At 34.7% G+C, this 14917-nt stretch overlaps 1 protein-coding gene across 1 annotated transcript in view; it reads right to left on the minus strand.

Annotated features, from left to right (window-relative positions):
• Window positions 1-1265: 1265 nt before the first annotated feature.
• Window positions 1266-14917, minus strand: part of LOC149785320 (WD repeat-containing protein 76-like) — a 57719-nt gene continuing 44067 nt past the window's right edge. Inside the window, exons 12-14 of the mRNA XM_089979218.1 lie at window positions 14511-14561; window positions 9555-9657; window positions 1266-5820 (exon numbers count right to left, since the gene is read on the minus strand). Coding sequence (XP_089835344.1) covers window positions 5671-5820; window positions 9555-9657; window positions 14511-14561 — 304 coding nt within the window. The 3' untranslated portion in view covers window positions 1266-5670. The remainder of the gene's footprint in view (window positions 5821-9554; window positions 9658-14510; window positions 14562-14917) is intronic.

Below are 14917 nucleotides of genomic sequence, written 5' to 3' on the forward strand. Positions count from 1 at the left end.
ACTCTTCAGCAGGACTAGATAATATGGACTTTCAATACAATCTATCTATTATGATTGGGTTATGTATTTGAAGATATACAAAATCTTGAACAACTGCAACTAAAAGGCTTTGGTGAGGGAACAGGATGAAATATCTCCAGTTTTCAGATACATTTTGTTCAAAATGCCACCTCTGAAGAATTGTTGAAAGTCCTGACCACTGTTGCAGATGTATTACAAAACCCCTTTTTGTTCTTTTTTATGTATAAGAAAGTGTTCCACAGACTCCAGTATCCTCCCTGCTTCCATGCAATGAGGTATTCCCTCTCCACATCGTAATTGCATAACTTAATGCTGCCGTCGCTGCAGTATGTTTAAACAGGGGAGATAACAATGACGTCACTATCATTGTTTTTGTTGGTTAAACCACTTTCAGCACATTATCAGCCATACATCATGGCCAGTATAACTGGTGGAAGAAGAACTCTGGGAAAACCCCCGTAAGAACCAATGACCGGTAGGAACCTATCCCCAAACTTTCTCACAAACCAACATTCACTGAAGCCTACCATTTAGGAAACCTCTCAGATGTTTGGCATTTTGTCCACACACAAAATATGAGAAAAAACATTATGGAAGTAACTTGAAACTCCTCTGGTATAATCTGATAGGAAAAGTACAATTTCTTGCATTAATAATTATGGTGGGATTTAAATTTAAATACACTAATGCAATGACTTTAACCATGAAGCTGTCACCAACAAATTGGTTAGCTCTTTCGTCTTTGGCTCATTCATATAGTGCTATGGAAGGAAAGGCTCTAAAAATTTGGAAATAGAAAAACCAAAGAATTTTACCAATGTGTTGAATTGGAATGATTTTATTGGTATATTCAGAATGACACTGGATTTGGCACTTCTCAATGTGTAAAAGTGTCTGTAAAAGTAATGTCTTTGAACATGAAACGCTTGGTAAGACGACCACTTATGGTTGTCATTCCTGATTTTATCAGTAATGTGAATATTTTTATGGGTTCTTTGCTTTATATTTTTGTCTTTGTTTTGAAGAAAAAAAATGTGAAAATATCAGCATCACGAAAACTTGTGTTTACTGGATTTATCAAAAAACTGCACAACACCCACTTTCCACTGCATCTATATCAATTTTTCTTTCCTTCTTTCTTTAGCAACCATAACTATACAAATATACTGAAAATTTGCTCAGTATTATAAGCAACAAACAAAACAATTACAGAAAAGACAATTATATAATCAAGCAGAAGACTGCACAATTAACTTTTTATTGATTTAGCTTGCCATCAACATACATACATGCATGCACACACATTAACACACTTGAAATGTAAATATATATAAAAAATATTTTCTAACCGATACGATGTCTCCCTGTGAATTCAAACTTTTGACAAACGAAGGGAGATGAGAAATGACTTCTCCAATTTCTCCCTATAATTCTGATTAAACATTAGTAAATTAGAACAAGAATAAGATGCAATGACAAAGAACCAGTGCTTTCCTAGACTGCTTATTTTATGTCGGTCATAAAAGAACTGAATTTACTCTACTTCTGGCAAAGCTGACAAACTCACCGAAGGTCTCCTCAAATATCAATCTGCATTGGTTAAAATCTAATAATAACTATGGGAGTTATTGGGCAGAAATGAAAGGGGGTCCATCTGACAAACTCCACTATGTTTACTGCTAAAAAATCTCAAACGAAACTAAGCACAGAAATATCTGCTAACAAATTTCTGAACTGTAAATGTTTGATGTTCAAATAAAGTATGGATTACATTAACACAACAAACATGATTCACATTTCCAACTTACCTCTAACATGATTTTGGTAAACCACAAAAAAGCTGAAAATTTGAAAGGGGGGATTTGGTGTTCCTCCCCCAACTGGGCTGGGTCTCAAGATGCAGCACCCCCAATCCAGGGGGCCAAACGCATTTTACAATCATAAAAAACTGCTCCTGGTGCAACTTATGATCATAATATATAACAAAATAATCATCTGAAAAAATAACAAACTTACCAAAAAGTTTCAACTTGACTTGAATAATCTCAATATTTATTGTTACATGAATTTGTTCTCCAATACTACTGGTGCTTAAGTTATTTCATATGCATGTCGGCATTCACATCGTAATTAGGTCAAAAAAATTTCTCAATTTTTGCAGCAATAGATTATGCTTCTCTCTTTTCATAACAAATCTGTAAAATAAACACCCAAGTACATCAACTATATACAAATAATCCCATACATTCACTTGTCTTTTTCTCCAATGGACACAGCCTGTTGATATTCCAGTCAAGCTCTTTGTGTGGCTTTGGCAAAGATTTGTTTAGCCTTCCTTTTTGGACTCAATATGCAATCATTTCTTTTCCTTCTCAATGATAGCCTTTTTCCTTTCAAGCTGGTGCTTGTATTGGCGAGATGCAGTGCGCATATTCTGACAGACAGCTACATATGTTCTCTCATGCAAGAAATCTTTCTTCTTATAGTAATTAACTGCACTTTTTCCAGATGCCTTCTGAGCTTAAATTTTTCCATATGCAGCTTCTTTTGTAGGTGCCATTCCTAACTCTTCCAACCGCGATTAACATAGAGCAGAGGTCACAAAATGCCAGTCCTCTAGTGTTCAGTTTTCTTTTAAACCGACCAACTAAATTTCTGTCGTTTTTTCTCTCCAGCCATTCCCATTTCCATGTTTTTTAAACATTTATCTAAACTTCTCATGTCATGGTCTCTCTCAATAACTTGGGACGCCATTTTTTTTGCAAACACGCTTCTTTCCATTGCTATCAGTTTCCATTACATGAAGATTCATTGGATGAATTCTCTTTACAAGAGTCGTGGGCTAACTAATATACGGAACGAATACATTACAAGGGTCATTGTGGAATGGGACCAAACAGACCATTTTTTAAAAACCTGATCGGAGACGATAAAAAAAATGGACTATATCAAGAAAAATTGGATTCAAGTCAGGAAAAAAGCGGAATTCCACTAAAAAACAAAGAAAAAACCACTATAAGGAGGAATTAGATTCAATGTAACTCTACCATAGGGAACATTCACATTTCAACATAACTGTACTATAAAGAAGAATCACATTTCCACCATATTTTATCTTTTAGGAGGATTCACATTTCCAACACACTTTAACTTCAAGGATTCACATTTCAACATACTTGTATTATAAGGAGGATTCACATTTCCAACACACTTTAACTTCAAGGATTCACATTTCAACATACTTGAACTTTAAGGAGGATTCACATTTCCAACATACTTTAACTTGAAGGATTCACATTTCAACATACTTGTACTATAAGGAGGATTCACATTTCCAACATACTTTTATTTTAAGGATGATTCACATTTCCTACATACTTGTATTATAAGGATGATCTAAATACAAACTAGATATATTAATAACATCTAGAAACCAAATTTTTGACAACAATTTCTTCAATGGTGAACTTCTCACCTTAACATCAAAGTCAGAACATTCAATCGTATGTAACAAACAAAAAAAGCAACTTTGCAAACAAGATTTCTGTGGATGGCACTAATTTCAAAAGAAATCTAAACGTATGTGGAATGAATTTTCAAACCTGTGAACAGCATCATACAGACAATAAGAACTCAGAAATCAAGATTTCTTTGGAATACTGTGTCAACCTGTGAACAGCACTTTAAAAAAAGTTAGAAATCAAGAATTCTGAAGAATGCATTAACAGTACTGAACAGCACTAATATGACACAATGTTCTGCTCTAAACATTTATGTTTCATACTAGAACACTTATGTTTCATACCAGAACACTTTTTCATAGAAGAACATCACTTTTCATACAAGAAAACTTAATTTTAATACAAGAACACATTTCTGCATATCAGAACACTTATTTTTCTTACCAGAATATGTGATTTTTAATGGAGCTACCAGCTATATTTGCTATTAAGTTTTGGTCCAACTGCAAACTGTACAAACCCAGATCTTCCATTGCATGATGTTCTGGTAGATCTGGGTCTATGCAGTTTGTTAACAGCAGAGCAAACAATACAGACCCTGATCTGCCAGTGCATTAAGTGATGACAAATCAGGATATAAGAGAGTATATATAGTAACATGGATAGCTAACATTAAGGATGAGGAGTGAATGGCAATGATTATATACTAACTCGACAGGAGATGCACTGCACTGTTAAATAGCATCCTTCAACACAAAAATATAAATGAATTTGAGAAACTTGATCCATTTCTAAAGGTAAACATCAGGTACTTTTAACATTATGTCAAAGATGAAGTTTACCTGTGTAAATATTTAACCATTGAATATTACTAACTAGAACTGTTAGAATTATAAAAAGAGAAGAGATTCTAACAATGAATCTAATGACAAAAGAAATTCCAGGAAATTAGACCCCTGCTTTTTGCAGATGCCTTTAAAATTAACTGAAGTCTAATAAGTATGAGAGTGGGTCAAACAATCAAGGACTCATAAACAATGAAAACTGAACTCGGCCAAGGTTTTGACATTATCAAAAATAATAACAAATTTGTGTGAAATCCAAAAATACAGGATTTATTGTATGGATAATCAGGGGCAATAACTTTACCCACAGGATTTATTGTATGGATAATCAGGGGCAATAACTTTACCCACAGGATTTTTTGTATGGATAACAAGGGCAATAACTTTACTAAATGATGACGCAGAATGCAGACAATAAAGCTAAGATCTCACTGATTTCCAGCAGTATACCAAATTTGATTTAAATACATTGATAATTAAGGGAGTTACTGTGTAGAAATAATGTGGGTCCAAAATATGTGTGGCTTTAATAGTGCTAATTGATGACCATGGATCCTGAAAATTGAACTTAGGCAAGACCTCCTCAACATTTAGATATACATGGTAGCCAGGGAAGGCAGATTTTGTTAAAATATATGCCTGGTACTCAGACTATTCAATGTATTCAAATGATAAAAAATTCTACATTGTATATAATGGTGATTTATCCAAATTAAAAAAGCCTTCCCTGGGTCCCAAGAATATTTTACTGGTACAGCCTTAACAAGCCAAATACCAAATTTTGTTCAAATTTAATAATAATAGAAAGCATCACTGTAAGAAAATGCAAGTAGGTGGAATTGATAAGGGCCTAACTCTGCAAATGATGACATAGATTGCCAAGAACAACTCTGCCAAGGTCCCATCAATATGTAATTGTATACTAAATTTGGTTGAAATCTAAACATAATTAAAGAGCATTCCTGTGTGAAAATGACACAAATGGAAGGAAGGATCGACAGAAAATCCTAATTCAATCTCACTTTTCTACAAAAAGCATAGGACAATAATTCTTCATCCACTTGTTAAAGTGATCAACATCCACGTTTGTCATGATATACATGTTTCTGTTTTATTCTGTGAAATTCCTAAATATGTGAAAACACCTAGTTCTTGCTCATATGTTGCCCAACACATTATGATCTGAAGTCTGGGTGAACACCATAACTTGCATTGTGGATTAGAGTTGTTCCTTGAATATATCAATACTCATGGTAATTAAACACATTCTGAATGATGCACGTCTATGACGAGTTGACTGAACAAATCAACTCCATTCTTCAAGAAGTTAAATGATATGGGATTTACATGAACACATGGAGACGACCACTGGAGTTTGCCCCAACAACCACACTTCTTGTAGGATGAAACACGTTCAATGAACACACTGAATTCAAATATTCATCGCTTCTCAAACTTCTTAGAATGTGTCCATCATCTCCATATATCTGTATCTGCAAGATGAAACAAAGGATAATACTGAAACACGAGTACTGTGAACAACACATTTTCCTGTTTAATAGTCCTCTGTGTTGGGATTAGTAGAACAAGGTTGACTATGGGACATTATTGTCTCTGAAGCTTACTGACTCATGGATCTCAATGACCTTGATCTCTGGTCAAGATATACAGCTCTGAACTAAAACTTACTATGCAGAAGCATTGTTTTCTCATCAGACTTACCATGACCTTGACCTCAAAATGTCAGACACTAACACTGTTATGACACCAAAATCTGTTTCACTCTAAGGACAAGCCATACACATGGTATGGTCAAGGTAATACTACAGAACAAAAGCTATTATTTAAAACTAATTTCTCTTTATTCACAACGACATTGATCTTTTATGTTTTCACTACAAACTAACTGTATCTCTCCATAAACTTGGTTAAGGTATGCAATCTAGAACTAAAATTATGATGTAAAAGCCATTTTTCTTCTTCATTTACAAATACATTGACCTTCTGACTCCAAAAATCAATTGGCATCTTTCTAAACTAAACCGTAAGCCATCTGCAACTATTACTGATGCTAAATGTCAAAAAAATTCTGCAGAAATCCCTTTTTGTTTATCAGATTAGTGATTTTGACCTTTGACCTATTGATCATAAAAACAATAGGCGCCTTTCTTGTCTCAACTGCAAGCCATCCAAAATGTTTAGTCATGGTTTGTGGCATAGGACGTGAGTTATTTTGTGGAAACCATTTTCCTTCTTTAAGTCCTTCAGACCTTGACCTTTGATCTGTAACCCCAAAATCAACAGGTATCTTCCTGGCTGAATCTTTCCACGAGTTGTAATTGATCCTGTGAGAGTGTTCAGAGTATGTAAATCTAATAAAGCCAATTGGCCTGCAGTTGTGGAGTTAAGTCTTGTTCTTGTGACTTAACCAATAAGAAGAGCCTTTGATGGCCACTGAGGACATTCTCTATGTGCCTCAGATAGTATCTGTCCAAAGTGTTTGAGGGCATGTACTGGGTCCTGCAGTCACATCTCTTAATGGGTCAACTGGGAAGAGAGTGATGAATAGTTGTTTTTGCTTGCCTACCAATGGTAACCAGTTTTTAGAAATGAAACCAGGTTGTATCATTAGTTCAATTGTGATGTTAGATCCACATCATGTAGTATGGATCCATGGACTGAACATGCAGTACACTCACCCTGCAAGCTGAAGCTAGTGATATTTGAAAGCACGTCTTATATGAACTGCTCAAGTGAAATGGAAGACTAGGGCTTGAACTTAAACAAGTCACAACCTAGCATAAATTCCATTTTGGGAACAAGTGAGCAGAATAGGGATACGAGTAGACCTTCAGGGACACAAGAGAAGTTAATCTGCAAGAGTTGCTTCCCTTCATCAATATGATACACAGACTGCATGACGTTTTTGTCTTTCAGGGAGGATTGGATTTATAGGTATCGAAAGTAATTTCCTAATGTTAACGTGATCATATAATGTATTTAAAAGATAAACTCTTTTTTTTTCTTGGAATCACTGTGACCAAAACTTTTGACCCCCAATCTATAGTTTCTTTCTTATCTCAAATGCAAGTCAATGACAAAGTTTGGTTAAGGTATCGAATGAAGTTACTGTATGGAAAACAGTTATCTTTCTTTCAGTTCCAGTAACCTTGAACTTTGATCCTTTGAACCTTAAATTAGGTTTCTACCTTGCACAAAATGCAAACTACTTACAAAGTCTGGTAACATCAGCTGATAGAGAACTAAAGTTGTTGTTCAAAAATAAAATAAGCAACCAATGGACAGATATGTGGACCAATGGCATAACATATGCTCTAGGTTATCATTGACATATAAAAAAAATAAAACTTACAAGATGAAGAGCATATTTATAAGACAAAAATGTTGTTTTTTAAGGGCAAAAATAATTTTAATGATGCTAATCTTACCTGTTGCTACTGCAACACTGAAACTTTGAAACTTATTCCAGGCTGAAAATACCCTAACCATATGATGAGAATTCATCCTCCGATTCCAGAACACTGCACCACTCCTTGGAAATTCTGTACTTTTGATGTTCTTGCATAAACTCTTCATTTCTTTCTAGGAAGCAGCCTAGTTAAGTGGGACATCAGTTCAAGTTGGGAGAAGGGAATGTGGCTATGGCAATAGGTAAGTATAATATCATTAAAATTAGTTTCACCCAACCCAGGGTTAATGATGGAAACTCTAGATGTTTGCAGTACATGAAAATACTGTCAAGTACCGACATAACTATTTGATCTAGAGATTCCAGAGTTTTCACCAGAAGGAAAGTGAGGTACCCATAAAAATGCCCACTCAGGTTGTTTCTACATTCAGGGTGTGGTTGTTTCTGCATTCAAGGTGCATGGTTTAGTGGGCCAAGAAGGGGTATAGACCTTATAGCTAGAAGCAGAAGCCTGGGATCGCAACATGTTGGTGGGGGGGGGAGGGCAAAACATAGTCTTATAAAGTCTTAGCCCTTGCTAAACCTCTCACAGAGCTCTTAAATTGTAACTAAGTGAAGAGATCTGGTCATGAGTCTGCCCCATTAAGTTTTTGCGACTAAAAGTAACACAAGGAATGTGTGGACTAAGTCTAAGCTAATTATGACAATTGCAGCAAAAAGTCATCTATTGTTATTGCATACTTATTTATTAACGTATTTCTTTCGCAAAATATGGAAGAAATGCTAAGCCCAGGATAGAAAAATGCAAGAAAATGACTACTAAAATGGCGAAAACCAGTAGGTACAATTCCTAATAAAATTGGTAACAATCAAGGACAACTATCTGAAACTAAACTTGAAAGAAAATTTGTATTTAAAACCGAGAATGTAATATGAAGAAAAAAGTGGTATGCGACCTGCTTTACTAAAAATAAAACAGACAAATATATAATATAGGAATGTGAACTGGAAATGATTCAAATTGAAAGATACTATCAACATGAATCAAGGCAAATTCAGACCACAAGGATAAGGAAAATTCACAAAATGCTTACCCTAGCAAGAAAACAGCACAAGCAAATGTTTACTTTCTGATCACTCAATGCCCTTGCTGAAGGGGAAAAGAATGATAAAAAGCAAGTGCACATAATGTGCATGGATTTACAAATTCTAATAATGAGAAAGTGCTGAGAAAATGCTCCAAATGTTTAAAAAGAATATGTTGCATGTAGTTGTAGAAAATTTGCTTGTTAACAACAGTGCCAACATTATGGCCTTGCAACCACAAAAAAAAAAAGAGTATGCACATACATCCAAAGTATATGATTTCCCAAGAGTTATCCAGTGTTCTGAAATCTGGTTCACCCTAATGGGAGGACGAATTCTTGTCATATAGTCAAGGTATTTTCGACTGAGAAAGGTACCAGCAATGCAATATTGACAGGTTGTTGATATTAACAAATATTCATGGTATACTAATAAATGGTTCAAGACGTCATCATTTCCCTCTGTTGATAGGAGTTATCTCCCTTGTGCATCAAATAAAACTTATAAGATCATATGATACTCAGGACTAAAATGCTTTCGTAGATATTGAACTTACTTTTAATAAGCTCCATTTCCTCTATTTTTGATCATTTCTTTGCCACATGGTAAAATATCAGTTACTGTCGAGTACAATAATCTCGTAATTACGACTTCTACTAATTTGTATGAAAACAGATGTGTGTGAGAGAGAGAGAGAGAGAGAGTTATTACCTCCCTAGGTCTGTTCATGCTGCCCACAACAAAAACATCTTCCCTGGCAGGGTGCCATGTAGCCCTGAAACCTGTGAGCCACCTGCCTGTATGGTTGTTGTGTCTATAAGCATCAAATAAGACAGATAAAACAATAAAAACATTCCCTGGCAGGATGCCAAGTGGTCCTGAAACCTGTCAGTCACTTGAGTGTGTGGTTATCATGTCTAGACATGAACTGATGCATAATAAACATACAATTAAGAATATACATGTATTGTTTCAAATTTATCAAAGAAACTAAATAACCAGGTTTAGTTTCTATTTACCAGCATGAAATGCAAGCTCTGTTCAGTAACAGATTAAAAAGCTCTTTTGTTGCTTAAGTAGAAACAAACACTTTTGAGGAGCTTAAGTTTTGCTGATTTTCATGCAAGGCTATTTTCATGGGGACAAAGTAATGTTGATACCATTTTGTTTACATCCACACCACACAAAACAATCCACATATAATGAGTATATACAGTTTTGACTCCGTATTACTTCTAAGATTTGTCACCACCCTAACTGAAACCTTGAAAGACTGCCACACCTACAAATATGGGGGGCAAATAGTTTTATGACTTACGATCAAAAAGACAAATAAAATTTAACAATATTCAATGCTCATGTCTGTGTTATTATACTCTGTAACTTGCTAACATACAAAGCATTAATTGTTACTTATCTTTCAACTGTACTAGTTTCGTAGTACAAACCTACCAAACTAGTACAGTTGAATGCTTGATGCATAGATTTCTCAGGTCCACTTTACTTGAAACACATGACTGAATTTCACTTTTTATCAATGGCAGCACAGTCCCTGCTGCTAAAGAATCACAGCCTTCTTCCCCGGTCTCAAATTCAGATGCCTGATTTGGCAATGAATACATGCCATCCTCTGAGAGGCATGGTTCCCACGCTTTTCTAAAATTAAATTTCCAGGTCTTTTCCAGGTTTTTTTTTCCAGGATGAAATTAATTTTTTCAAGGTTAACATATGACCATTACTAAATGGAATTAAAGAACATTTTGGATTATAAAACATGCATTTTCCAAATCTGAAGATATTTCTCTTTCAAGACTCTACAAAACATGTCAGAAAAGATGATCATGTACAAAACCACAAAATGAGTCACACTAAACAAATCTGACTATATTCCTATAAATTGGCATTTAAAGCCATTTCAATGTACAGAATACAAATCCTAACTTTACTTTGCTGACCTGCATTATGTTGCTACGTGAAAACAACATAATGAGCATAAATTATTTTGTTTCCTTTCAAAACCTTTAATTCTAAAGAACTCTAGATCAATATATGTGCATGTTATACAAAGTAAACATTTCCTATCACAGTATGGAGGAAAAAAACCCAATAAATGCAAAATATCAGAACCTTATCTTGTAATGAAAAAAGTTTAACCCTGAATTTTAATATGTGCCAGTAAAATCTCAAACAAGATTTTTCAACCAACCTAAACTCCTTAAGATGATTTGGTTAAAAATTCCATCATTTAAAGATATCACAAAAGGACTGATTTAAATTTTGACAAAAGACCTTCAAAATTATATGTTGTTATATAAACAAGAACTGAATTTTCTGTAAAACTAACATGTCTTCTTGTAGTTCAATAAACCAGTCCCAAAACCTGTATCGATTCATGGTCTCTTAATATCAAATAAAAGGGATGACAAATTCCCATTTACCCTTTGTTCTATTTAAGATCTGAAACCAATGCTTCAAGCTACATGTCACTGTGTAATAGTTTCGCACCAAAGTTCAGCTCAGAGACTCAATATTTTTCTAATCTGGGTTTCCTCCAAATATTCCAACCCCATTTTTCACATTTGGACATTTAAGATGGAGAGTGGGTTCAGAGCAATTACATACAAAAACTTTGGAATCTGCCGCCACCGTAAGAGAGCTTACCAGTGGGCCTAGCAAATTTAAACAATGTTAAATCGATTTATACCTGCAAGGAATCGACAGGAAAATTATTTATTTTTTTAAAAAAGGAAGCATTAAATGCATTATGCCTTTAATCCGCTGACAGACTAGACAAAACTCAGCATAGATGAAACCTGACCCAGTACTCGCCATTTGCGTTAATAGTCACGTGACTTCACAACCCTCAAACGACATCTTAAGTACAATAGTCACGTGATAACAACAACAAACTTCTTTCTAATGTCATTGTACAAGATTTCATTTATATTAAATGAAAGTCTAATACCTTTTGTAAAAACCAGAAAGAATATATAATTCTCAACATATTTATTTTGAGAACAACTACAATAAACTTGGCCAGTCTGATTCATCAGAGTAGTCTGGTTCCCTGCTTCATATGCTTCCTGTGTGGCAGATCACATGTCAATGTGGTAGTCACATGATACAACAAAACTCTGGAAGTAGGTCTCGGAATAAATAGAGAATTTTGTGCTCTTTTGTTTTTGTATTTTTATTACAATTAGCATACGACTTACATTTAAATTTTTTTCTACAATATTTGAAAATGATGGTTGTGAGACTCTGTGTGCTCACGCGACCAGCAATCAAAATTGCTAGTACCAGCTCAAATTTCATCAACGCATTAGTTTTATCGTCTTTCAGAAGATTAAAGACATAACAATTTTAATACTCGCAATTTCTGAGAAAATAAATAATTTTTGATTTTATGCAGGTATAACTTGATTTAACGTTTAAGTTAGCTAGCCGATCCGCTAAGCGGCTATGCTTTATATAATGCCACCATGTTCTCTTGTGATGCTAGACTGGTTTTCATACCTTCCATATAAAAAAAAATACATGGATACTGAACTGTGTGTGAAACAAAAGGTTTAATAGACGAATCTAATCTAATGAGCATTTGGATTGTCTCAACAAATATGTTTCTGGCAGGCACCCAAATGATCCATACTGCAACCTCCTAATATTCTGGTTAGAACTTGATAAATATAACTCATGATCAGTTCAGTTACAACTTAATTATGTAATTGTTTTAGGCATCAAGTTGTGGAGGAAAATTCTCAGGTTTTTCCAGACTTTCATCAATATTTGCAAAATTCAAGGACTTTTCATGGTTGGAAAAAAAACCATCATTTCTCCCAACTTTTTCCCGATAGTGTGGGAACCCTGGAGAGGTCTAATTTCTAACTTTCAAAAAATTGTTCTTTGTAATGTCTTCCAAGCAAATGCAAAACAAACTTATGATTCTTGGACATTTTCCCAACCATATGATATGATCAGACATGATTTTGGTCTTCCATAAAAAAAGCTGAAAAAATTTTGGGAGAGGTTTGGGGGTCCTCCCCCAATAGGGTCTCGAGGTGCAGCGTCCCCAATCTGGAGGTCCAGGCCAAAAATGTATTTTACACTGTCAGTAAACTGCTCTTGGTGCAACTTATTATCATAAAATAAGCCAAAATAATCATTTGAAAAACTAATAAACTTACCAAAAATGTTCCACTTGACTTCAATAATTTCACAATATTTATTGTCACATGAATTTGTTCTCCAATACTATTGATGCTGAAGTTATTTCATGTGCATGTCAGTGTTCACATCGTAATTAAGTCACAATAATTTGTCAGTATTTGCAGCAAATATATTATACTTCTCTCTTTTCATAACAAATCTGTAAAATAAACACCCAAGTACATCAACTATATACACATAATCCAATACATTCAGTTGATATGCCAGTCGAGCTCTTTTTGCAACTTTGGTCTTCCTTTTTGTCACCACTGACTTTTTTGGTACAATGTGCAAGTGTTTCTTTTCCTTCTCAATGAAAGCCTATTTCCCTTCAAGCTGGTGCTTGCATTGGCAACATGCAGTGCACATATTCTGACAGAGGGCTACATCTGCACTTTTTCCAGATGCCTTCTGAGCTTCAATTTTTCCATATACAGCTTCTTTTGTTGGGCATGTTCCAAACTCTTCAAACCGTGATTACCGTAGAGCAGAGGTCACAAAATGCCAGTCCTCTAGAGTTCAGTTTTCTTTTTAAACTGACCAACTAAATTTCCATAAACTATTGGCTCCAGCCATTCCCATTTCCATACGTTTTTTAAACCTTCATCTAAACTTTTCATGTTATGGTCTCTCTCAACAACTTGGGACATCCATGTTTTGCAAGCAGGTTTCTTCTTTCCATTGCCATCAGTTTCCATTACACAAAGATGCACTGGATGAATTTAAACCTTTGACCAATCAGAATACTCTTTACGCGAGTTGTGTGCTAACTAATAAATGGAACGAATAATTTACATGGGTCGTTGTGGAATGGGAGCGGACAGACCGTTTAAAAAAACCCAGATCGGAGATGATATAAAAAATGGACTATATCAAGAAAAATCTGATTCAAGTCAGGAAAAAAAATGGAATTCCACTTCTGATATGACATAACTGGACTTTGTCTGCCGTATCCAAACAGACTGCTAAATTTGAGACATCCCCCCGATTCCTACTTGCAAACCCAACAGACTTTACACATCTCATTTCAGAGTTGATTATCCTTCAAAATGTTACAAGATGAAGTCTGGAAGCAGCTTTTTTTTGGTCTTAACTAGTGATTTGAATTGCACCATGGCTATGAAAAACATACTGCATTCCCATACCCGAGAAGCAACATAACAAACAAAACCAATCTTGAATGAAATTTACTGATTTTCATTGTATTTCCACTGTAAAGTTGATTTTTTTTAAAAATTAACAGAACATTTGCAAATTTTGTATGGAGGTCATTCTGACAAACTTACTGCAAATCACATACCGCTGCAAGACTAATATAATTTGTTCAGATTTCACATCCATTATCTATCTAAAACAAATTGTTCAGTGCACAAATATTTTATCTAGTAAAATTTTATAATACTATATATGATCTTCAAACAGAATAATAGGAAATCAATTATTGCTAGTGAAATGACTTACCTGATAGATTTCTTCAGACTGATTTCACTCGTATTGGAACTGTCATATATGCTGCAGTGAAGATAAAAAAGCAAATATACCCATGCAAAATTGAACATGTTTAGAGTACTTACCCTGTATATAATTTCTTTTATGGCAATGAATACATGTTTTAAATATAACACTCCTGCTGTCTGTCCTTCAATAAAATGAGGTGACAATGCATCTGGAGAAGACTAGTGCAACAAAAGTTCTGTACCGGAGGTAAACTTGAAACATAAAAGGGTAAATTATACAGGTATATTTTTCTAAGGAGAACACACTTTAAGCTATCTTTTGAGGGAAATATTTATGAAAGAACATCCCTGCGTTTCTAAGGAGGCTTTTGAACATAAGATCTCGGACTAATCAACACAGATCCTGAGCTG

This window comes from Sinohyriopsis cumingii, chromosome 13 (assembly GCF_028554795.1).
Source record: "Sinohyriopsis cumingii isolate HCF-2022 chromosome 13, ASM2855479v2, whole genome shotgun sequence".
Lineage (NCBI taxonomy): Eukaryota > Metazoa > Mollusca > Bivalvia > Unionida > Unionidae > Sinohyriopsis > Sinohyriopsis cumingii.